Source organism: Periophthalmus magnuspinnatus, chromosome 14, assembly GCF_009829125.3.
Source record: "Periophthalmus magnuspinnatus isolate fPerMag1 chromosome 14, fPerMag1.2.pri, whole genome shotgun sequence".
Classification (NCBI taxonomy): domain Eukaryota; kingdom Metazoa; phylum Chordata; class Actinopteri; order Gobiiformes; family Gobiidae; genus Periophthalmus; species Periophthalmus magnuspinnatus.
The window spans coordinates 17,954,576-17,978,546 of NC_047139.1; the positions used below are offsets into that span (position 1 = coordinate 17,954,576).

A 23,971-nucleotide genomic window follows, 5' to 3' on the forward strand; every position below is an offset into this window, starting at 1 on the left:
CACACCGGCCCACATACAAACAGATCCAGACACACACCCACATGCACACACACAGGTCCACACACATAGATCCATACACACAGAGGTCACACACAGGTCCACACTCACAGGTCCACACAGGTCAACGCACACACACAGGTCAACGCACACTCACAGGTCCACACTCACAGGTCCACACAGGTCAACGCACACACACAGGTCAACGCACACACACAGGTCCGCACTCACAGGTCCACACTCACAGGTCCACACACAGGTCAAAGCACACACACAGGTCAACGCACACTCACAGGTCAACGCACACACACAGGTCCACACTCACAGGTCCACACAGGTCAACGCACACACACAGGTCAACGCACACACACAGGTCCGCACTCACAGGTCCACACACAGGTCAAAGCACACACACAGGTCCGCACTCACAGGTCCACACTCACAGGTCCACACACAGGTCAAAGCACACACACAGGTCAACGCACACTCACAGGTCCACACACAGGTCAAAGCACACACACAGGTCAACGCACACACACAGGTCCGCACTCACAGGTCCACACTCACAGGTCCACACACAGGTCAAAGCACACACACAGGTCAACGCACACTCACAGGTCAACGCACACACACAGGTCCACACTCACAGGTCCACACAGGTCAACGCACACACACAGGTCAACGCACACACACAGGTCCGCACTCACAGGTCCACACACAGGTCAAAGCACACACACAGGTCCACACACAGACAGGTCAACGCACACACACACCTCAGCAGAGCCCCGTCAGCTCTTCAGAAGCTGGACTGTGGTCGTTAATCACTCTATAATTATGACTTCTTTATCAGATCATCTTTGGCAGGAGCTCGAGAGGGGCCCATATGCAATAACCTCATGGAATTACAAAGTTGGATAAAGGTTACGTTTTATTTTTAATGCCAAATTAGAACATAAGTTGACCTTTAAAAACCTGGGGGCAGGCCAGTATCCCACGTACCACCAAATGTGCGGTGTGCTCTGAAAGTACACAGTGGAACTTTTCTGACCAGAGTCTGCCACCTGTTTGTTGCACAGTATGACTTTAAACTTGTATACTTCCACTGCGACAAGCAAGTGGCACAGGTCAGATCTGTGGAGAGGCGACCCCGCTCAGAAGGAATGCCTGTTTTTCAGTGCATTTTTAGCCATTAAAACACCTTTAATTGTATAAATGGTGGATAGATGGATAGCTAGATAGACAGATAGATGGATAAGCTAGATAGTAATGGATAGATGGATAGATGATGGATAGATAGATAGATAGATAGATAGATAGATAGATAGATAGATAGATAGATAGATAGATAGATAGATAGATAGATAGATAGATAGATAGATAGATAGATAGATAGATAGATAACATGGATGGATAAGATGGATGGCTAGATAGATAGATCTTTCAGGCAAAGCAGTAACATCTCCATGGAGACCAGCAGGTAGCATACCACCAGAAAAGTTACACACTGAATGCATATTTACACAAGATAATCCCAGTGCTCTTATAATGTGACATTTTGAATGTGTTTAGTTCAAAGTATAGTGTCTTTAACAGCTCTGATCACAGAAAGATCGGCCTCTCTGCTGTGAACATTACATAAGTCACAGCACATTCTCGAGGTGGCGTGCTCCTGATGTGTGAACCGGCTTACTCTTATAATCTTATTGTCACATGAATGTAGCGCCTTGCTAACAGGGCTGCACATAAGTTGGCCTTTATTATCCCATGCCTCTTTGGTCCTGTCGTCTATGACCCGTGTATGGCGATTGAATTATAACTATATCCCTGTCTCATTGTGTTACGTTTTAGTTTGGTTGTCCCATAGTTTTGTCTTTGCAGTGAAGCACTTTAATCCTATTCTAACTTTATATTAGATAGATATTAGTTTTAGTATCGATTAGCATCTGATTCCCGATACATTTGACCACCATATCGTTTACCCAAACAATAACACCCAATACAAAACAAACCATAGCTGCTCCTCACTAAACCCAGAGCTCTGTGCCTGACAGGACACAGCTCTTATAAACCTGACAAATATCGTTCTGCAACAGATAAGCGTTTTCAATTTCCCTCGACATAAACGAGCGTGGCGAGGGCTCGTTTTCATTTCAATTGTTGCCGATAACGCATCTCAAACCATTGTAAACAGCTGCATGACGCTAATATTAACAAAATGAAGCGTTGCCTCATGATTAGCTTGTAACACGTCTTTATCTATGCTAATAACCTCCGTATAATCCTCTTGTAATGCATCATGGGAACTTGTGGATTTCATTTCACGTTATCTCAGCCCACAGTCTAATAATAATTACTGTTCCGTATAACAGCGCAGTGGAAAAACGCCACGTCTTTTTGACATGAGGATAATTTGCACCAAAGAGATTTTCTGTCAAGTTTCAGGGTTCAGATCGATCTTGCAAACAGTAGAGCGCTCCATCAGACGCCATGTTTGAAGCGTTTATGTGAATATCTGCGCTAAAACCGACAAAGGGGAGGTTTTTGATTGATTTGTCCTGGATTAGCTGAATGGTATTTACATTGGAATGGCAGAAGCACACTTTTGTTTGCTTAAATAAATCATGCAGTTTATGATACGGATGTACAGTAAGGACCAAGGTTATATACAGGGTATGAAGATAGATGGATATAGTGCAAAAAGAAAAAAAAATACATAAAAAAATTTATAAATAAAAAAATAAAAACAAAGTGCAGATGAATTGCAAAAATTTTAATATTTAAATAATAAACAAATGAATACATGTAGTTTTTATTGTGTTTTGGTTATCTATTGGGGTGATGCATACAAGATACAAACTAACATATTTTAATGCAAATAAACATACAGTTTAATTAATAGTTACTTATAAATGTGAAACTTTGCCATCATCTTTAGCTTAATAATAAATAAAAATGTCTTCAAATACAGCAAAAATACCATGTTTATGGCATAGTTCAAAATGTTTAAAGGCACATTGTGTACCTTTTTCGTGGAGGGTGCACTACCTGCTCGTCTCCATGGAGAGTTATTGATCTGTGGGAAAAAGTTCCACAGTATGTCCCCAAACTTTTCTTTCTTGTATTTATGTTATTATTGTTAAAAGTGCCTTGAAAAACTCAGTCAGCGGGATCGCCTCTCCACAGATCTGACCTATAACATGGTATGATGACGCCCCATCATTACTGCAGTACTGTGGAAGGAACATTCCAGGCAAAGTAAAAACATCTCCACAGGGACAAGCAAGTGGTGGACCCTGTATCAGAAAAGTTACATAATGAAGCTTTAAGTCTTCCCAGATCTTTCTGGACACTTGTGGGCTGTTCATAAGGATCGGACACGGACAATGGCACCAGCTGCTTTGTGGCGGTCAGCGCAGGTTTGGAGGTGGTGAAGGTGGGAGGGGCAGTGGTTTTGACGAGGGGGGGGGTCCTCACAGCTGTTGTTAAACGGCCTCAGCTGACAGGGCTAAGCAGGGGTCTCTGTGGTGGTCCGTAGAAACCCAAACAAGGATAGACTATAGTGAAAGCTTTGTAATCCCAATACTACTAAATAAAGAAATAATGAGCCCACAGTTGCTAATAGGACGGGATTAGCCAGTACAGCTAGCGTTAGCATTGAGACAGAAACTAAGACAATGCAGTACAGTTTTGAATCCAAGCTGTACTCCAAAGGCATGATTACTTTTCTATGTAATTTCCAAATAAATAAATAAACAAGCAAAAGTGTCGCATTCTAACATTGGGTTCTGTGTTCATCGAGCTAGTTTTCCTCGCATTTAGCATTGAAATGGAAACTAGCATGAATTGATCGTCTTCTTCTTCTTCTTCTTCTTTTTTTTTAGCAAGTATATTAAAAGTAAAAGCAAGAGCAAAAGTGTCATAAGATGGTATTGGGTTTAATAGTCAATAAGTCAGTTTTGCTTTGCTAGCATTTAGCATTGAGACAGAAACCAGCCTAAGGTCCTGATAATACTAAAAGTTATTAAATAAAAGTTGCACTGGATAGAATCTGATTTTGCACTTTTAGATTTTAAACAAACTTACAAAATGTATGCTCACACCTATTTTTAATATTTTAAATTAGGGGTATCCAAACTTTTGTCATTAAGGGCGACATTTAAAAACAACTTAGACTGAACCACTATGAACCACTATATGGGCTTGTTAAAGTAGATTTTAAGAAATATACAGTAAAAAGTACTGTTTAAGGTAATATGGGCCAATTCACCTGGAAGCTTGAGGGCCAAGAAAAATTGGTCTGAGAGCTGCATTTAGCCCCCAGGCCACAGTTTGGGCTTGCCTGTTTTAAATGTTATGTTTTTGTTTGTATTTTTCTATATTCGAACAGTGCGACTATGAAAAGTAGAGTCTAGTAGTCTCATCGGGCTCTCCATTTAGAAATAAAGATAAGTAAATAATGAAATAAATGCATCACGAGATAGGGTTAGGGTTATGAGATTGAAACTGTATATATGCACCATGTTTTCTAAGAACTTTATCAAACCCAGTCACCTTTAAGAAAGCCTCGTAATCAAGAACATGTCATGGACTCCACTAACACAATCATATGCAGTATTGAATTACATCCCGCCCCATTTTACTTTCAAATTCAATCTGGAAGAAACCTCGCGTATGGCCGGAGTACCGCAGCCCACATCCCTCCAGCCCAGCCCAGCTCCGGGAAGGTGACCTCGCCAGGCTCCTGGAAGAGGTAATTGAAATGCCATACCCGCCCCTCGCTATCCCCCATTCATTTAGCCCAGCGCTGGCTCCTGTCCACCATTCCCAGCACCGTAAGAGCGTTTCAGAGCTAAAGCATGTACGGCCATTTCCTCAAGGCTGTAAAAAGGCCCATCTGAGGCCAAAGAGCCAAAGGAAAGCCCCATTAAAAACTGGAATTACAGTTTAAGCTGAAGAGAAGGTGGTGGATCCCGGGTCATGTGTCACAACGAGCTGATAAGAGGTTCTTGACAGTGTTGGAAGATTCTAATGCAGAGGTTCTCAAGCTGCGGTGTGTGGTCGTCTTCTATAAACAGCTATATAGCCAAGTGTACTTTAGCTTCATTAGGTCTGGTTTAGAAATGGTTTGTTTGTTTATTTATTTATGACAGTGGAATCGGACATAGTTACAAACACTTACATAGTGCTTTTCATGACACCCAAAGAGGATAATATGCAAAAGTCCTAATTCAGCAGCTCCTCTGTGTTTTTAAAGTCTAAACACTCATACTGATCATAGCAATTGGCGATTAACAACACAACTTAGCAATTAGCAGCTTCATACAAACTGCTTCACTCTTCAGTACACAGGCTGATTCTATTCTTGCGCCCTCTTGTGGTTTTCTGGCCACATAGGCTTCGAAGAATTTTTAAAACTACATTATTTTAAGTACAGGGGATGCCAATTCTAAGGTGTCCCGAGTACTTGAGTACGGATTTAGTGATTTAGTTCTAGGTTAACCTTGTTTATACCTTATCCCATACCATAAGTGTTTTAAATTAGCAACTTTGATTAACAACGTTGATTAAAAACAGCTTCATTTTTCAGCATGCAAGCAGATTTTATTCTTGCGCCCTCTTGTGGCTTTCTGGCAACATAGACTTTGAGTAATTTTCAAAACACATTATTTTAAGTACAGAAGATGCTTTCTTAACCTTATCCCCTTTCAAATTAGCAGACACTGGCAAACGGCTTAATTTTTCAGGACGTAAGCAGAGTTTGTTCTTGCGCCCTCTTGTGGCTTTCTGGCAACATAGGCTTTGAGGCATTTTCATTATTTTAAGTACAGGAAATGCCAGTTCTAAGGTGTCCCAAGTACTTTAATAATGCAGTAGAGAGGAGCTTCTAAGTGCTTTGCAAAGTCTTTTATTGAGCGGCTCGTGCCGGGGTTTACATTTGGTGCCACAGCTGCCGTGCGTGGTATCGGGACCCTCTCTGTGTTTGTATTTGGGGATGGGATGATGAGGGGGTGGGCGTGGGGGCTGTTCTGGACATCTGTCTCTTGGCCTGTCTCTCCTCTTCACACCCCCCGAGTGAAGACAACGCAGCGCCAATATCCTACACGAGCCATTTCATCTGCACAGATAATGGGAGATAGGAATCAGAACGGGATCGGGGGGGTCGGAGAGGGATTGGAAGGGATCGGGGGGGGGGGCACTCGGGATAATGAGAGTGTTTCCCATGTTATTGCCTCATGTCACATCTAAAAGGAGCAGAGGGGATTCTGGGGGTGTGGGCTTTTGATCAGCTGATAATGCCGCCCTGTGGAGCGAAGTCGTTTTTGGTTATGAGATTTAAACTGAATGAAAGGGGGGAGGTGGTTATACCTGCAAACATTTCAAACCTGTATTTTTTTTTCAATTTTATTCAAAAACAGATTTATATTTGGTCTGATTTGGTTAAGTTTAGAAATAGGAGTTTTCTTGTTTTACGTAGTTATGCTTACAACAGTCCAATCGGTTTCCTGATGCATTCTGAGCATCCTAATTATTCACCACAATGAGTTTATAAGCACTTTTCAGAGCAAAGATACTAATACCCTACTTCCAGGTTCGCAGATGATTTAAAAAAAACCTTTGTAAGTAGATGCAGACAGCACACAGTGGTTTAATTTTGTACCTAAGACCAGTTTGTGCAGTATATCTGAACTGGGGTCCAAACAGATATGACTTTTTCATGTGAACACCCGCCTTTAATACACAATAATCAAAATTACATTGCTTATTTTATAGCCTACTTTTAAAAACATTATTTTATTTTACTCAGAACAAAATTTTCAACACAAAATTACCTTTTGATCTTCTATATTGTTTATGCAGTGTATGTTATGGTCCTTACTCCTCCCCAGATTCCGATTCATTTCAGTGGAGAATTTGAGAAATGTTTCGTAGCTGAACTATGAAAAAAGTAGTTTGATTTGTGTAAAATGTTTGATGTTCTGGTGACCTACGAGTCAGCGCTGCTCCGATTCTCTGAGAGGTTATAAAACGACTTTAGGAGTCCATATAGAACTTATTCACTATCAAGATCAGCAGTACCATGCAAAACAACCCAAATGACGACTGCGGCGCCCACGGCAACTTCCAGAATAAGCTGAAGTATGTGATGATGCCATACTCCCAAATGGGCGACAAGAGCCAGATTTCCCTACACAAGTACACAAATGCTGAATCTGATACTTTATATTAGTGACTAAATCCATTCACTTCATGTATGACAATGTTTTTGGCCTATAGAATGTTGTTATGTCATTTGAACCCCGCCAATAGCGCACAAAAGATACGCGTTAGCCTTTTTGCTAACATGACATCACGTAGATTTTGCAGATTGATTTCAGAGCTGGAGCCCAAACAATGAACCCTGACCACTGCAATGTGATAGTCTGGTGTCGACAAGCTGCAGCTGATGGACTGACAGATGCCTGACTTGAACCTTCACCACGGGACCCCCACCCGAAGCCCCCCACCCAGGGACTCCCACCACGGGTCCCCCACCACGGGACCCCCACCACGGGACCCCCACCCTCTCTAAGCTCCGCAGCCAGGGGACTATCCGTCATCCTGTCCACACCATCTGAATATTTATCCCTGAAGGTGGAGCAGGCGATTGTGGGGGGAAGCGGTGGTGGGGGTCGCTGTCACACGTCCGAGCGCCGCTTCAACATTAATGACCACGATAAAGGCGTTTAATTAAAAGTGCGCCCCGACCCCAGCCCCAAAGGTGTTTTTTATGTCCAATTAAATGCTAAAATGATGCCCTGATATCCGCCAGGCTCCCTGTGCTAAATCAAGTGGATCTCTCGCAAATAGTGTAACACCGCAGATTAATTTCTCATGTTTTTATGTTATTATATTTATGATTTATTTATTGTAATTTGCGAGCAGGCGATCAGAGTGGGCCATAGGTTGATGGATGCCGCACACAGGTGGGTGTCGTTTGTTTGGCCCTGTGAGTGATGGCTTTGTCACTGTTCAATGCAATCTGCCACAAGCACCACAAGCCAGAGATCTTAGAGCGAGATATCATTGTCAGGGCCTAATGGCTGGATGTATCAAGGACAGGGGGTTTGTTCAGTAAAGGGCATAGCATGTTTGTATGGAGAGAACATGGGGTGAACTTAACGGGGCTGTATCCAATTTTTTCATGTAATAAAGTAAAGTTTCCATTGCGCCGGTGCAGATATGTCCTATTTTAAGAGCTGCTTTTACAATATATTATCATTATTAGTAGTAGTAATAGTAGTAGTAGTAGACATTTTTTCCAAAGTGGCTCTTTTATGGGATCCGAATCTTTTAAATCTTTTCATGTCAAAGAGCCGTTTCATGTGTTGGTTCAGTGTTCAGTGTTTATATCAGTATAGAGCAAACCTGGAGTTGTGTTTTGTTTCATTCACACATGTTTGAGTAACTCTTTATTAGTCTGTCTGCATCTCCAAAGCTCAAAATGCTCTGTTCCACCTTGTGATGTCATGAAGTGCTAGTTTTCAAGTTAACAGCTCCTTTTACCTTTAGTTCAGTAAAGATGGGCAATAAGAGGTCTGAAATCATCCAAATGATTCTAGTGAAGATGTATGGAGTTTGAAAACACAGCGGAGCACTTCCTGTATTACCACATGATGACATCACAAGGTGGAACAGAGTGTTTTCAGTTTGAGAGAAGAACGCAGCCTAAATGTGCAGGGTTTGTGTGTTAAAAATGTGTGAATGAAACAAAAACTCCAGGTATGTTTGTGATGAGGAAACAACATTATAACATAGATCAGACAATATCATAATACGGGCCCTTTAAGGAACCGTTCCAAAGAGGCTACTTATTCACATCACCTCGGTTTGAACGAGAGTAACACCTTGATATATATATTTGTGGTATAGCTCATATTATAATAACATCGCTCTCCATTCTAACCCCACGTTATCTCCAATTCGTCTTCTTTCCAAATCTTTCTAAGGTATTCCTCAGCGTGTGTTTTTGAGAATTCGCTCTGCTGCTTTTTTAGTGATCTCGTATTTGATGTTCCCGTGTAAACAGATCTATATGTGGATGTATGCTGTGTGCGTCCTCTCTGTTTATCCCTGTGTTACCGAAGTGCCAGCGCTCTGATTAAAGCACACCTTCCCTCTGCTGCGGATTACTGTGGCTTTGTTCCAGGGGTTTTAAGGGAGGGTCAAAGTTCACTCACTTAATATGGGCCCCCGAGGAGTCTATGGGTAATTGCCAGTATCTAATAAACTTCTGCTCTGGCTGTTTTGGCTCAGATGTGGAGAGAGTTGCCTCGGTGCGATTTAGCCTCTCGTGGTATGGGGTATATCAGACCACCTCCTCTCCCCTCTGCAACCTGTCCCCCTGTCTCCTTGTCCCCTGTCCCTTCTCTGTCTGCGTGATGGGACAGGCTCTTGCACTATTAGGTCCGGGGCTGTAATATGGTGAGAATAATGATTGGAGATTTGGCAACAGCAGACATATACAAGGTCAGGGCTGCTGTCAGAACGCAGAATTGAAGGGATAATGGGGCTTTCTTGTAGAATCAGCCCTATTGTGCTTGTGTCGCTCTATTGTTCTAATCCCTGACCCCCCCCCCTGGATCATTGTGTCATAATTAGCACATTTTAAATCACAATATTCATCTAAAAGGACTTAATAAAAGAAACAAGCCCACTGACTTCCGCGGTGTAAACGTCATCACAACAAAGCACCACATGTTGTTGGCGCTCCCTATGGATAGCTGCACATCATACTAGCGAGCAGCGCATTTTTAAAATTTGTACCAAAATGACAACGCGACGCTTCTGAATCCTACGAGTATCAGAGATCAAGAAAATAAAACTGGAGAAGGAAGTGTGTTTGTCACAGTGGGCGTGTATCAGTGGAGGTGAAAAAAACGATGAAAACCCCACTTCCTGCCCACATCGCTGGTTTAGTAGGGAGTTAGCGACTTAGCAACACTGTCAATCAAACCAGTTGCTAACGTTAGCGGGAATGACCTTGGGGAAAGAAAGCGCTTGATTTGTCTGTTATTAATGTTCATATCTTGAGTTACAGACAAAATAGCTAAATAAAAACTCCAGGATCATGTAGAGCGGGTTAATATGAACATTTTAAGACCAAAATGACGAGTCTGACAGCAGCAGTTACAGAGAGAGCGGCCACAGTTTTTCAATACAAGGTGAACTGGAACCAGAGTCGATAGAGCTGGAAGCGCGCCCATGCTGACTTCCCATTTGGAACGTGGCGGCTAGCAGGTTGGCTATGTTAACATTTATATATACAGTCTATGCCACCAACCATTTGTTCCACTATCCAGAGATACCAGAATAATATAAACTGAATACCATATCCCCATCTTTTATCAGCTCCAGACGCTGTTACCTAATGAGGAAATGAAACATCTAGCCGTGCCTCCTTTAACATAGCTGTGGCCGTCTCCCATGACCTTGATTACCCACAGCCCAAGCAGATTTATCTCCGCACTCACACCCACACGGCCCCGTTCGGAGAGCCACGCCACGCTATCTCGACAACAGGAGCGATGAGTCCCGGGGAGCGGAGCTTGACACTCAGGTGTGATGAGTTTTACACAGTAGCCGAGGTGCTTCAGATAAAGGAATGTTCCCCCAAAGTAGGCATTCGCTTGGGTGGGATGGAGAGGGGGTAAATGTGTGGGTGCTGATGATAATACTAATGTCCCAGGGCTCGCCAATGGGTGCTGTCACTATGGGTGGGGTGTTGTTTATCATGTGAGAAAGTGACCCTTGGCTGTAGTCCTGAGAGGCTTGTGCCTACTGGAGTCTCATCTTATACATTTTATCACCACATGGAGGTTGGATTCTTAGTCTGTGTAGGGAATTATGAGTAGTGTAGTTTCAGAGATTGTAGGTTTGTAGGCTAATTGTGTTGATATACGCTATTTATCAAACTGTTTAGAAATGAAAATATGACTAAAAAGATCATGACCAAAACTGTAAAGTCTTTGGTAGTAATGGGAGTTTTATGGGATCCGAATCTTTTGGATCTGTTCATGTCAAAGAGCCGTTTCATGTGTTGGTTCAGTTGTAATCAGTATAAAAATGCATAAAAGTTAAAGTGAAAAATTCAGGTCTTTTAAAGAATCAGATCCAGACGTTAACATGAAAGGTCCTATATTACGCAAAATAGACTCGTGTGAACTCCAGGTGTGTTTTTGAATAGAGAACAGCGTTATTACATGGCTGAAAACTCACAAATGTTTGAATAAACCTTTATTATTAGTCTACATCTCCAAAGCTCAAAATGTTCTGTTCCACCACTCGGGTGTTGGGTATATAGTCGTGTTTTATACTTTTTATTACCAGAAGAAGACATGGGGGATAGATTCTTGGACTGTGTAGGGTCTTGTATGTGGAGTTTGCATCATCTCATCTAATATTGAATACAGCTTTCTGCCTACTCTTCAGACCCTGCTGTGTCTGTAGTGGTCACTCACTTCATCCGTGGCCAATCAGAGATGTTTTTACTGCAAAAAAAAAAAAAAAAAAAAAAAGCAGTCTTGACTTGGGATGTCGATATATTCTCAAAAACCTTGAAAAAATACTTGGGAAATTATAATATATAAAACAACTGGGTTATTCTCCAGTAGTACATCTGAACTTTAATTTAACTAAATATATTTTGATTGTTTGTTTCATTATTGACATAGTCATGCTTAGCTTTATATTTTATATCATTTAATTTAATTTAATTTTTTGTAACAGGGCAGCCGGATTAATTGCAATAGATTTGAAATGGCAAAGGCTGCAGTTTTTGAAGTACCATAATTTCCATCACAAACCACCTTGTCAAAAACAGACCTGGAGTTGTGTTTTGTTTCATTCACACATGTTTGAGTAACACTTTATTATTAGTCTGTCTACATCTCTAAAGTTAAAAATGCTCTGTTCCACCTTGTGATGTCATGAAGTTGTAGTTTTCAAGTTAACAGCTTCTTTTACCTTTAGATTAGAAGAGATTGGCAGTTTTTGAAGTACCATAATTTCCTTCACAAACAACATCTCCTGTCTTATTCTGCATAACTGCTAACCCTGTAGTTTACATCTGTACATGAAGAGTTCATTTGCAAGAACAGATAAGTGACATTTGAAAAAGTCATTGGAGGCTTGGAGTTTACTCCAAGCCTCCAATGACTAATAAAAATCTTATTAAAAGCCAAATGTATTTTACTGCTCAAAATATAATCAAATTTATTCTTGATAAAATCCACTTTAAAAATTGCCAAAAAGCATTTCCATCTTCTACAGATATTATCAATGACAATAATTTAAAGTGGAGGCGACAGTGGCTCAGTTGGTAGAGCATTTGTCCATTGATCCGAAGGTTGGAATCCACTGACCCACAGATTGACGGTGTGATTCCAGCTCCCACAGATGAATGCTGTTGTTGTGTCCTTGGGCAAGACACATAACCCACCTCTTCCCCCAGAGTCTGTGTACACTGGTGTATGAATGTGTGAGTGAATGGGTGAGTGATTACTTGATGTTAAGCGCTTTGAGCCTCGAGGTCTTTGTAAAAATGTGACCAGTCCATTCATTCTCCATTGTTAAAATTGTAATTACATAGTTGTCTCATATCGTTCAGATCTTTTTTGTACAGTTCAAGTTCAAAACTCATAAAATGCAAATCTAAACATTTAAATTCTGCTCCTGCATTCCCCAGAACTGTGTCGTTGTAGTTTAAAGAGCATTTTAAACAGCGTACGTGCTCGCTCTGTTTTCCTGACAGCGTTTCAGTCGTTCTGCTCCGACATCAGTGAAAAGCAGTCAGGGCAAATTAGGGCAACACTTTCTGATTTGACTTCATTTTTTGAGGTTAAAGCAGCGACTCTTTGTGTCTTTGAGTCTTTGTCTGCGTCTCGACAGTTCAGCGGAAGCAGACGTGATCACGGACGCCAGGACTAGGACCCATGACTTATTAATTTCATCAGTGTAATCTCCATGATGAATGCAAATCAGTTCTTCTATCAGCCGCCATTAATTCATTATCAGCCAGGCATCGATACCACGACCTCGACCTCCACGTTCACAGCTTCATAAAGAGATTATCGAGCGTTTGATTCCACTGAACTGAGAGGTCTCTTGCTAAAATATTTGACACATTTGAGTCAAGCCTTAAAGTTTGTATCAACGTTTGGATTTGTTGATAACTTTATGTAAAATTTTATATACAATCCCATCTCATCCCCAGTATTTGTGTACACTGGTTTATGAATGTGTGTGTGAATGGGTGAGTGCCTATATAAAAATGTGACCAGTTACCATTAATGCTATACTCTGGAACATAGGCAAAACTTTAACATCTCCATGTAAACTGAGCAGGTGGCGGACGCTGCACCAGAAAAGCTCCATATTGTCGCTTTAAGAGTATATATGTTTTGTTTGCACTTTATATTTGATCCGTTGAGAAAAGCCATTGGAGCCATTGCGTTGGTGCAGCCTCTTTGTTGAATCCCGAGAGTAGCTTAGGCCAGACTGTAGCCTGCAGGCCCCGCATAGCTCTGGCCTCCCCCGTAGACCGCTGTTGTCAGTACATCATCCTTAACTACGAAACCATCCTCCTCTCATGTAATCGGAGAGGCTGAGGAGCTCTGGAGACCGAGATGAGATCAGGGAAAAGCCCCTCGCCTCCAGGTAGTACAGGCCACTCGATGTTGACAACAGTTGAGATTTAGAAGGACATCCGAGTCGCAGTGATTTCAGCACAGAAAAATGTCCCCATGTTTTATGAATGAGCCTGGAAATGGTGTTTTTTTTTATTACTAAAATTAAAATAAAATCCTTGTTGATCTGTACCATGTACTTGTTTGAATAGTGGCTGGTTTGGTTGACATGTATGCAGCTTCTTAGCCAAAGAATAGACCATTTTGGTGGTGTTTATTGCACAAAAAACATACAAAAACATGCGGCCGTACTCTAAGCTGTAGACTGTATAAATAAGGGTCTTCAGTCAAATGAAGCTCAGCAGTTACAGGGACAAATTTGGAGCTTAGTTCCATATTTTGAATTCTCTCTGTGAGGGTCATAGCAACTAAAGAGTCAATCTGGAACGAGGCAATTGAAAGTAACGCCCTTTCCCACTAATGTTAGCAACAGGTTCGATTGCTAAGCGCCCACTCCCTGCTAAACCAGTGGTGCAGGCCCTTAGCAAGGACGTCGGGGAAAGAAGACAAATGATTTCTCTGTTATTAATGTTTATATCTTGAGTTACGGACAAAATACCAAAATAAAAACCCCAGGATGGGTTAATACAAACATTTTAAGATCAAAACGACGTGCCTGACGGCAGCAGTTACAGGGAGAGGGGGTATAGTTTTCTGATGTAAGTGAATTGGAGTTGATGGAGCCTGAAGCGCGCCCATACTCACTTCCTATTTGGAACGGGGCAGCTAGCACATTAGCTATGTCCATTTATACATACAGTCTATGCTCTGAGCAGACTTGCATCTCCACAAACCTGACTCTTGTTTGGCCTGGGACAGTCCTCCCCCTGCTCCATGGAGATATTGTTCCTTTGGCTACACTTTTCCACAGTATAGCATAGAACAGAGAATGTTGCCAAGTATAGTTTTAATTTTCCAATTTACAAACCCTAACCCAAATCCCAAATGATATCACACTAAAAAACATTCGTTGTCCTTATAGATCTATACCTTGTACTTGTTTGAATAGTGGCTTGTTTGGTTGACCATAAGTGGATATATGGGCCGTGCGTTCACCGGGGGACTCTGCTAGCTTGTATGTGTGTGGGTTGGTTTGAATAATTCATTTAGCTTTTGTGCGTGTCAGCTAGCTCGGCCTATAATATTGATGTGCGGCGTTGCTGTAGAAGACATGGAGTCAATGCAAACCCTTAGAGACTCTGACCATGTTAACTTGTATTATTTATGTTGTATCGCTAGCGCTACTGTCCGCATATGCTAGGTGCAATCATGCTACACCAACACGATGAGGGATGATCGTTTTAATTTTAATGCTGTCATTGTTGCAAAGGTCACTTGTCTGTACAACGTTAGGTATACGGGGTGCACTTGTGTATTTTTCCATGTATTTCAATGAAACGCGTCTTCTCCAGTACTGATATATCTTGTTTAAGCAGCTCTAAAGGTCAAAATAAGTCTGCTGCGTGCTGTCTGCTCCAATTAGTATTATGTGAAGGTCTATGGTTAGCTTAAGTTCTTTTAAATGAGCTATATAAATAAACGTGAATTGAATTATAGGATACGAAAATGCTTTCTAATCAGGTTGTGCACATTAGCATGCTAGTTGTTCACTTTACCATCACAGAAAAACTCCACTCTGGTCTTTGAGAGTTGTGAAAAGAGCTTATGAACTCACTGGGGGACCCTCTACAGTGCCTTTAATGCTCGTCATCGTCCCATCGCTCGCTCCTGTTGACTTACGACATCTACTGAATATTTTCTTCCTGTTTTCTCCTCTTCCAGTCTTGAGGGACGACTTCAGGCAGACCCCCAGCGATGTGGTGGTAGCAGCGGGAGAACCAGCCGTCATGGAGTGCATCCCCCCCAGAGGCCACCCCGAGCCCACCATCTCCTGGAAGAGGAACAACATCAAAGTGAACGACCGTGACGACAGGATCACGGTAAGGCTCATACAAAGTGTTATCAGACTTTTTAGCTTATGGACCACATATTAAAGCCACAGTATGGAACTTTTTAGCCAAAGACTAGACTAAAACCATGTCATTGGTGTTTATTTCAACATGACCTGACTCTTATCTGACCTCCTTTTGCTCGTTTCTATAGAAATGTTCCTTTGGGTTCACTCTTCCACAGTATAGCATAAAACTAGAGATTCACTGATAGACTCTGATAGTGGAGTCAGATATCGGCGCGATACTGAAACATTTGCTGACTCAGATATCGGCTTCCAGATATCGGTTCAGTCGATATCCTGGTTGGACATATGACTTGATGTAATAAGACTTTTACTTGTCATAGTTGGGCCAGAAAGTCTCATAATGTTTGAACCTTTATGCAAAGTTGTTCTGTCGTTACTTGAGAGATAAGTAACAGCTACATAACACACTTGGACCAGTTTTGTCTAATTTTATTTTTGTTTAAAGGAAATAAATTATGTTTTCAGTCTTTGCTCTGGTATCGGTCGATATCGGGACTGGCAGATACTTAAATTATCAAAATTGGTATCTGAACTGTAGAAACTGGATCGATTCTTCTCTGAACAAAACATATGTATCTCCACAGAGAATGTTTCCAAGTGTGGTTTTAACTTTCTGTTTGCGTGAAATCAAGCAGGTGACGGGCCATCTTAATTATTTTTGTACCATTCCAGTTTACAAGTTACAGCAAATCCAAAATTATACCACCCTAAAAAGATATTTACATCAATGAATAAAAAAGCTAAACAAGTTCCAGATGCTGTTCATGTTTGTGAGACAGTTAAAATTATGCAAGCACATTTCAGAACATGGTTCAGAGTTATAGCAACATAAAACAGACGGTCTGCCTAGTTCAAATCAGACGTCAATTTTCCAGCCAGTTCCCTTCTTGTCCTGTCATTTTAATTACTACGATAATTCCTATAACCAGCGTGGGCAGAGGATTTCTTCAGTGTCTAACTTCATTTGCAGGTTCTATCAGGTATTGAGTCTCTTCATCAATACTGATCCATCACTGAGGATCGATAAAAGACAATGTGGCTGAAAAACATTGATTTCCAGTGCTTGAATCTGTGGACATGTCTTTGGAAAATGAGCTGAAGACATGTTTTTACCAAATGTGGAGCTGTGCAGGTACAAAAGCCCATTCAGACTTAGCTCACTTCTTCTTGGACATTTGTAGTAACTGTACACATTATACACGATAGTCGATAGTTATGAAAGTAAATCACAAAACTTTAACGAATGAAAGCATAGTTTTTAATCACCATTTTAAGCAAACAGTTATCAGTGGCTAGCGTCTATGCTAACGAAATGTCAAAAAACCAATTAGAATATATTAGATTGCTTGTTAGCAACATGTAGCAGGGCTCTGTTTGTAAATTACTTTGTCTTTATATGTTAAACTCAACAGTATGTATGCAACAAGTTAAACTAAACCTACGAAGTGGGCTATGACAGTACTAGCAATTTTCTGACTTCATTCACACTTAAGCCATCCCTGCATATTCCCATTATTTTTTTAGATAAATAGCCAGATCAAAATTGCAGGGAAATCAGTTCTGGCTATGTTCACATTTTGCCCTTTTCTAGCAAAACTCAAGCAAACTTCTCTGTGAGGAATGGGGCTGAAATGATGATTCAGAGCTTATCTTCTCCAAACCCAAATATGTTACTATGGCGATTTGGCCTGGAGCTACAGAGCATCTACAGAAATCTGTCCCATCTGTCAGGCAAGAAGAAGAGTGAAGAGCCCGTGTCTCATCCAGCATCAATATGGCCTTTCAAAGTTACTTCCATTTCTCGTCGATCATCTGATCTCACATTCCCAGACCCACACCTCTGCTCCCATCAGGGTTTTCAATAAATTTTGTCTACAATTTATTTCAAATCTGTTTTGGTTTTTTTCAGATTCGAGGAGGAAAACTGATGATTTCCAACACCAGGAAAAGCGATGCCGGGATGTACGTGTGCGTGGGAACGAACATGGTTGGAGAGAAGGATAGTGACCCTGCCGAGCTAGTGGTGTTTGGTGAGTTGTTTGATTTAATTTAATTTTATTTTATTTTAGTTGCATTTTTTTTTATGTATTTATTTTAATTTAATTTGTATTTTATTTATTTTTCATATTTATTTATGTTTTTATTTATTTTATTTTTTTAAATAGATTTTATTTTTACTTTTTTTATTTAAATTTTTTTACTGGAAAGCTAATCCAATTTCTATACACAAAATGCACCATCTCTTCCATCAGTGCAAACCAGCCAAGGCAAAGGTATAGATTATAAGTGTAACTGCTTATAAAGAAAACATTCATTCACAACATTTAATTTAACAAGTTTGTGGACATAGATTCTTACCATTTCTCGGTTTTTAAACTAGAGAATAAAATTGTGCCTTAACCTGCATCAGTTCTGAGCTTCATCATGGCGTTGAGCTGACATATTGAGTACAATTCTTGTTCTAGTAACACACAGATGGACGAGCCTCTGTATCCTGGCCCTTGTTTAGCGGCTCTGACCCTCCTGCCCTGTGCTTTTCAACAGAGCAGCTACATGAGCGTTTTGAAAGCTAGTATTGATTTCAGGAATAGATAGAAAATTGATATTTCCCCTACAGACCTCCCAACCGCCCCCCTGATACCTCCATGTGCTGCTCCCTCGGCACGTTCATAGCACTTAGTCTCACAGACAGGGAAATACATAGCATGACTATTTAGCCTAATTCTATTTCCTTATTTTTTATTTATTAATTCATAAGTGGGAAACAGGGAGTTAGCATAAAAGAATAGCGACTGTTTATCCACTGATCTGAAGGTTGGTGTTTTGAATCCTGCTCTCGACATAGAGCGGTCAGATCCACTGATCCACAGGTTGGCGTATTAGTGTGTGTGTGAATGGGTGAGTGGTTCCTTGATGTAAAACACTTTATTAAAATGTGACCATTTACTGGCAAAGTGACCTATCACTGTGAAGGTGAATTGCATGATTTGTGTTGTTGAACAAATTGGTTGTAGGTTATAAGTTAAAGCCACAATATGCAACTTGTTTCCTAAAAAATGTAATCAGGTACAAGTGAGAAAGAAAAGTCACACACTGCACCTTTAACATGACATTATATTTAGTATCAAAGTGCATCACCCAAGTAGCAAATTGGTTCTGTTTACTAATGTTTGAAAATAAAAAAATAAAAAATCTTGAAAAAAAATATATTAAAGGTTGAAACCAGTCCAAAAATGTACATGAATATTTAACTTTAAGCTGGAGCGGGTTCCGCTTGCGGACTTTGTGAAAGACAAATGGCTCAGGTTCACGTCGGCCATTTATAGTAACTTTTTTTATTCGCCTCATTATTTAAGTGAAACAGCGCAAACCACAGCCTTAAATACCTGTTTAATCAGTGCGTCCCAGTCCACACACTCTGTTTATCTACAGCACAGAGCTATTCCTCTGCTGTAACCTGCAGTTCTCCTTAAGCAGCTCCATCCATTCCAAAGTTTGTTTACGTCTAAGTTTGGTAGTTAATCTCACATTAGTTTGTCGACTCCTGAGATTTGGTGCATCCACATCGCCACACAGCGTGCTGACAGAGCATATGGCCAATCTGAATGTTTTTCTAATCATTTCTCTATTTGGTGGGATCGTATCTGTGGTAAATATCATCGTTTTACATCAGTTAAGTGGTAGTTGGTGGAAAAATTTGAGAAGGAAAGTACTAAAATACAAGAAGTAGAGGAGAGTTGTAAAATAGAATCTCTCTATCTACGTCATCAATACAATTTACAAGGAACAGCATTTTCTGACAGTGTAAAGATTCATTTTTCAACTTTTACACATGTTTTGGCCCTTGTTTATATTATGGTTGCTAGGTAACAGCTATGGATTTACCTCATAACTTTGTGTTTGTCACATCTGTACCTGTGTTCAACCAGGAAGTAACATCATAAACTTCACCTAAATTCAAAAATAATAAACTCACCCATTCACACACACATTCATAAACCAGTGTGCACAGACACTGTGGGTGAGGTGGGTTAAGTGTCTTGCCCAAGGACACAACAACAGCATTCATCTGTGGGAACTCGAATTGCACCTGCCAACCTGTGGATCAGTGTATCTCAGACGTATTTGAACTTTGAAAGTAATATCTGGTTTGATTTGTTTCACAGAGAGACCAGTTTTCATCAAGCAGCCCGTGAACCAGGTCGTGTTAGCCGACGACACGGTGGACTTCTTCTGCGAGGTGCACGGGGACCCGACTCCGACCATTCGCTGGAGGAGAGACGAGGGAGAACTGCCCAGGGGAAGGTGAGGATGAGACAAACAAGTGAGAAAGTGTGTTGGGTTACATTACAGCAGACACTGATTGTAAAGGGTTAGGAGGTAAACTGAAACGTGTAACAGAGTGTTGTCAGGGGTGAAAGTGAAGCAGAGTAAATCAGGTTAACCCTAAAACAAATACTAATGAGTGAGTTCAGTTAATTTAAAGGTACATGTGTAAATTTTATGTTGCCATGGAGTTCTTGTTTTACATGGAAAGTTCTGCATTATGGCGTTGAACATATCGATATTGTATTTAATATAGATCGACTGATATGGAGTTTTTCTTTCATGTCCGATACCAATACCGATTGTCGATACTGTTTATACTTTTTACACTTTTACTATAATGAAACTATTATAAGGAAAGATCATCTCAATAGAAATTATTTATTGTTTAATCAAGTACATGTGTTTTTATTGTTCAAAAATGCCTTTAAAAACATTCTTACTTTGCTCTCCTCTCCATAGATCTCACCTGTAACTTGATGTTTTAATATAAATTCATTTACATTTAAAGAGTAGAAGGTCTGCCATTTGATTTTATCCAGGGAAATGTTATGACCTTGAAATATTCCACAGTACAGCATTAAAAGTAGGTGTCTCGTTGACATAAGCACGGGACTCTCACGCGTCAGATCTGTGGAGTGGTGACCCTGCTCGTAGTAGGAATGTGTGTCTCTCTAGTATCTCTGCAATAAAAAAATAAAAAAAACTTCTGTAATTGAACTAATGCAAGATAGATCAGTTTAATGCTATACTGGGAAACTTTCCAGCAGTGACCATGAAGGCACCAGTAAAGTTCCATAGTGCGCCTTTAATTTGACCATTTTATAGAGCGATGACTCCACTTGGCGGGACAATTCCGTGGCGTACAGGTGGATAAGGAGTTTCTATTGAAGAACAGTACTGTGAAGGCCGCTCTCTCCCTCTCTCTTTCTTTCTTTTTCTCTCTCTCTGACACTTTGAGGTGATTGGATAAAACTTTAATGATGCCTCGGGGGAGAAGGGCTCAAATGTTCCCTTGTTGCCGTGACGATTTCGATGCTCGCTCAGGATTCGGTGTCTGTGGCCTAAAGCGACGCAGAACAACTCAGCCAGTCCCTCAGTCCACGGGCGCTGTAGTTAAAAAGCCATTCTTTATATTAATGGGATCTGCCTTGTGTTCGCCTGCAGCCATCCACACTGATAGGGAAGCAGAGTTTGACATTGCACTGAGGAGCTGAGTTCACTTCTTGTTCAAAATCCTGGTTTATATCTGTTAAAGAAGAGGTTAAAGAGCCCATATTACGCTATTTCTGATCTATGTTCTAATGTTGTGTCCTCATCATGAACATACTTGGAGTTGTGTTTTGTTTCATTCACACATGTTTAACACACAAACCCTGTATATTTAAGCTGTGGTCTTTTCTCAAACTGAAAACACACTGTTCCACCTTGTGATGTCATGTGGTAATATGTTTATAAACTTTCTACACCTTCACTAGAATCATTTGGGTGATGTTAGCCTTGCCAATCTGTACTGAACTAAAGGTAAAATGTCGCTTGTTAACTTGAAAACTACCACTACATGACATCACAAGGTGGAACAGAGCATCTTGAGCTTTAGAGATGTAGACAGACTAATAATAAAGTGTTACTCAAACATGTGTGAATGAAACAAAACACAACTCCAGGTCTGTTTTTCAGGAGGTAACAGCGTTATAACATCAGAAAATAGTGTAATATGGGCCCTTTCAATAATAGAAATGGGGCTCTTGGCTTCCTGTACAAAGCTGAAAAACATGGCATTAGACCATTGTTTCCACATGGTTCTCATCCAGCAATGTCTCTTGTTTGGGTGAAATTTTCTGTCCCTAGCAGTTGCCAATAGTTAAATCCACATTTTCTAACCAACAACGCCTGATGTATTTTGGGAGTATTTCTGTACATTTCCGTCACTGACTTTTTAACTTGTTTTGTTGTGATGCCTTTTCAGATTTGAAATCCGTAGCGACAACAGCCTGCGTTTGACCCAGGTGCGGGCCGAGGACGAGGGCACTTACACCTGCGTGTCAGAGAACAGCGTGGGCAAAGCCGAGGCCTCTGGAACCCTCCAAGTCCACGGTAAGTCACCAACAAAAATGAAACTGCAAAAGAAATCTAACTTTATCTATATAGAGTTGGATTTGACAAAAAGGTCAATTAAAAACATAAATATAATAACAATAAAAGTGCACCCATGATCACTTCTTATTTGTAACGCGCGTCATCTATGTCCATTTATATATACAGTCTATGGGAGCAACTTAAGAGCCAGTTTTTCGTATTAATTACATTGTACTTTACCATGAAATATCCAAAAGTTAAACTCACAAATGTTGAACCTGGTCATTTCTATCGGTGACTAGACCCGAGACCTCACTGTGCTACAACATAAATCTGTACCAGGCAGTAGCACATTTTATAAACAAACGCAGAGTGCCAAAGTGCTCCACAGACAAAATAGCACATTAAATACATAAACACAATAGCAATAAAACAGTATAATAGGAAAAATGAAGCCGAATAATAAAGATTCAATGAAATGAAACACACAGAGGACCACATCGCCCACACAGCGTTAAAAGCCAGAGATGAAACCTTTAAATAGATATTATTTCCAATGCTTAGAACGTGTTGGTTTAAATGTTGTTTTGATCACGATTGTTTCATACGGTAAAGTGAAAGTGTAAGCATTAATATTAATTAGACGAGGCTTCTCCCTGGCATTTAATACTAGTTAAACAGGATATCTTGGTGTTTTATTGATCTTTTCTTATGTGTTATCTATATCTGGATAATCCTCTATTGCATATACTACTACTACTACACCAATACTGGAAGCTCGGAGGGTGCAGTGTCTTGCCCATGGACACAATGATAGTTTACTGTAGAGAGCAGCTACATACACAGCATTAAAAACACCAACTCTTACGTGGCTTGAAATTTTAGCCAAGTCAAAGGCGTTTATTTGGCCTCACTTTGGCTCGCGCTCCCATTCTGAACACTGATTACATTACTCATGCAGATGGACAGTTTACCCATGATGCAACGCTGCCACTGCCCACACCATGCTGTTCCAGTCGCTAACAAAAACAACCACAAACCAACCACGGTAACTTGAGAGTCAGCGTGAATTGTTGTAGAACCTTTTGTGGACAACATCTGAGGAGGTTAGAGTCTAAAAATAAATAAAGTGGAGATGAATGGCGGATCTGTCGTCTGTAGTTTGAAGCTCGCACTTTCTGATGGCGTATACCGTTATAGTGAGAAATGGATTTTAAGGTCTTTCAAGCGTCTACTCCTCATCCCTCCTGAGAGCGAGCCGCGATCAAAAAGCAGTGAAATTGCATTAGAATAAAGTCAGAACTCTGAAGAGAGGGGCCGGATGAGGAAACTGTCACTTATGCTGATAAAAGAGAATATTTAGTTTTGTTCTGATTTTACGAGCCGCGTCTAGGGCTGTGTCCGCACTAATGCAGTTTAAACACATTACGTCTGCTCCAGCTTCACACGCCAAAGCCCCAGAGACTGTATTTTATAGACTACACACTTTAATATGGACAGCTTTTTAACTTAAAGAAAACAGACGTAGCCGTATTTATCATGTGTTTGGATTAGCATGTAGCATTAGCTTAGCCGTTCAGTTCGATTTAAGTTTATTTCTACAGCACATTTAAAACAACTTGATCTGACCAAATTGCTTCACACAGAAGTCAACAAAACAAATATATAGGTAACACGATACATAAGAAAAGAACAATAAACCACCTGTATATTCTGTCTAGTGTTAAATGCCAGGGAGAAAAGGTGGTTTTTCAGTCTAGTCTTAAACTACATTAAAGACTGAGAGGATCTGACAGACAGAGGGCGCTGTCTCATAGTCTGGACTCTGCAGCAACTCTCTCAAATAAAGCGGATACATAGAGTGTAC

General features: G+C 40.6%; 1 protein-coding gene across 3 annotated transcripts in view; it reads left to right on the forward strand.

Moving 5' to 3' along the window:
• robo3 (roundabout, axon guidance receptor, homolog 3 (Drosophila)) overlaps window positions 1–23,971 on the forward strand; it is a 280,696-nt gene that overhangs the window by 195,305 nt on the left and 61,420 nt on the right. For all 3 annotated transcript variants that reach the window (XM_055226813.1, XM_055226814.1, XM_055226815.1), the window contains exons 3-6: window positions 15,504–15,661; window positions 17,609–17,729; window positions 19,866–20,004; window positions 21,995–22,122. In XM_055226813.1, coding sequence (XP_055082788.1) covers window positions 15,504–15,661; window positions 17,609–17,729; window positions 19,866–20,004; window positions 21,995–22,122 — 546 coding nt within the window. The remainder of the gene's footprint in view (window positions 1–15,503; window positions 15,662–17,608; window positions 17,730–19,865; window positions 20,005–21,994; window positions 22,123–23,971) is intronic.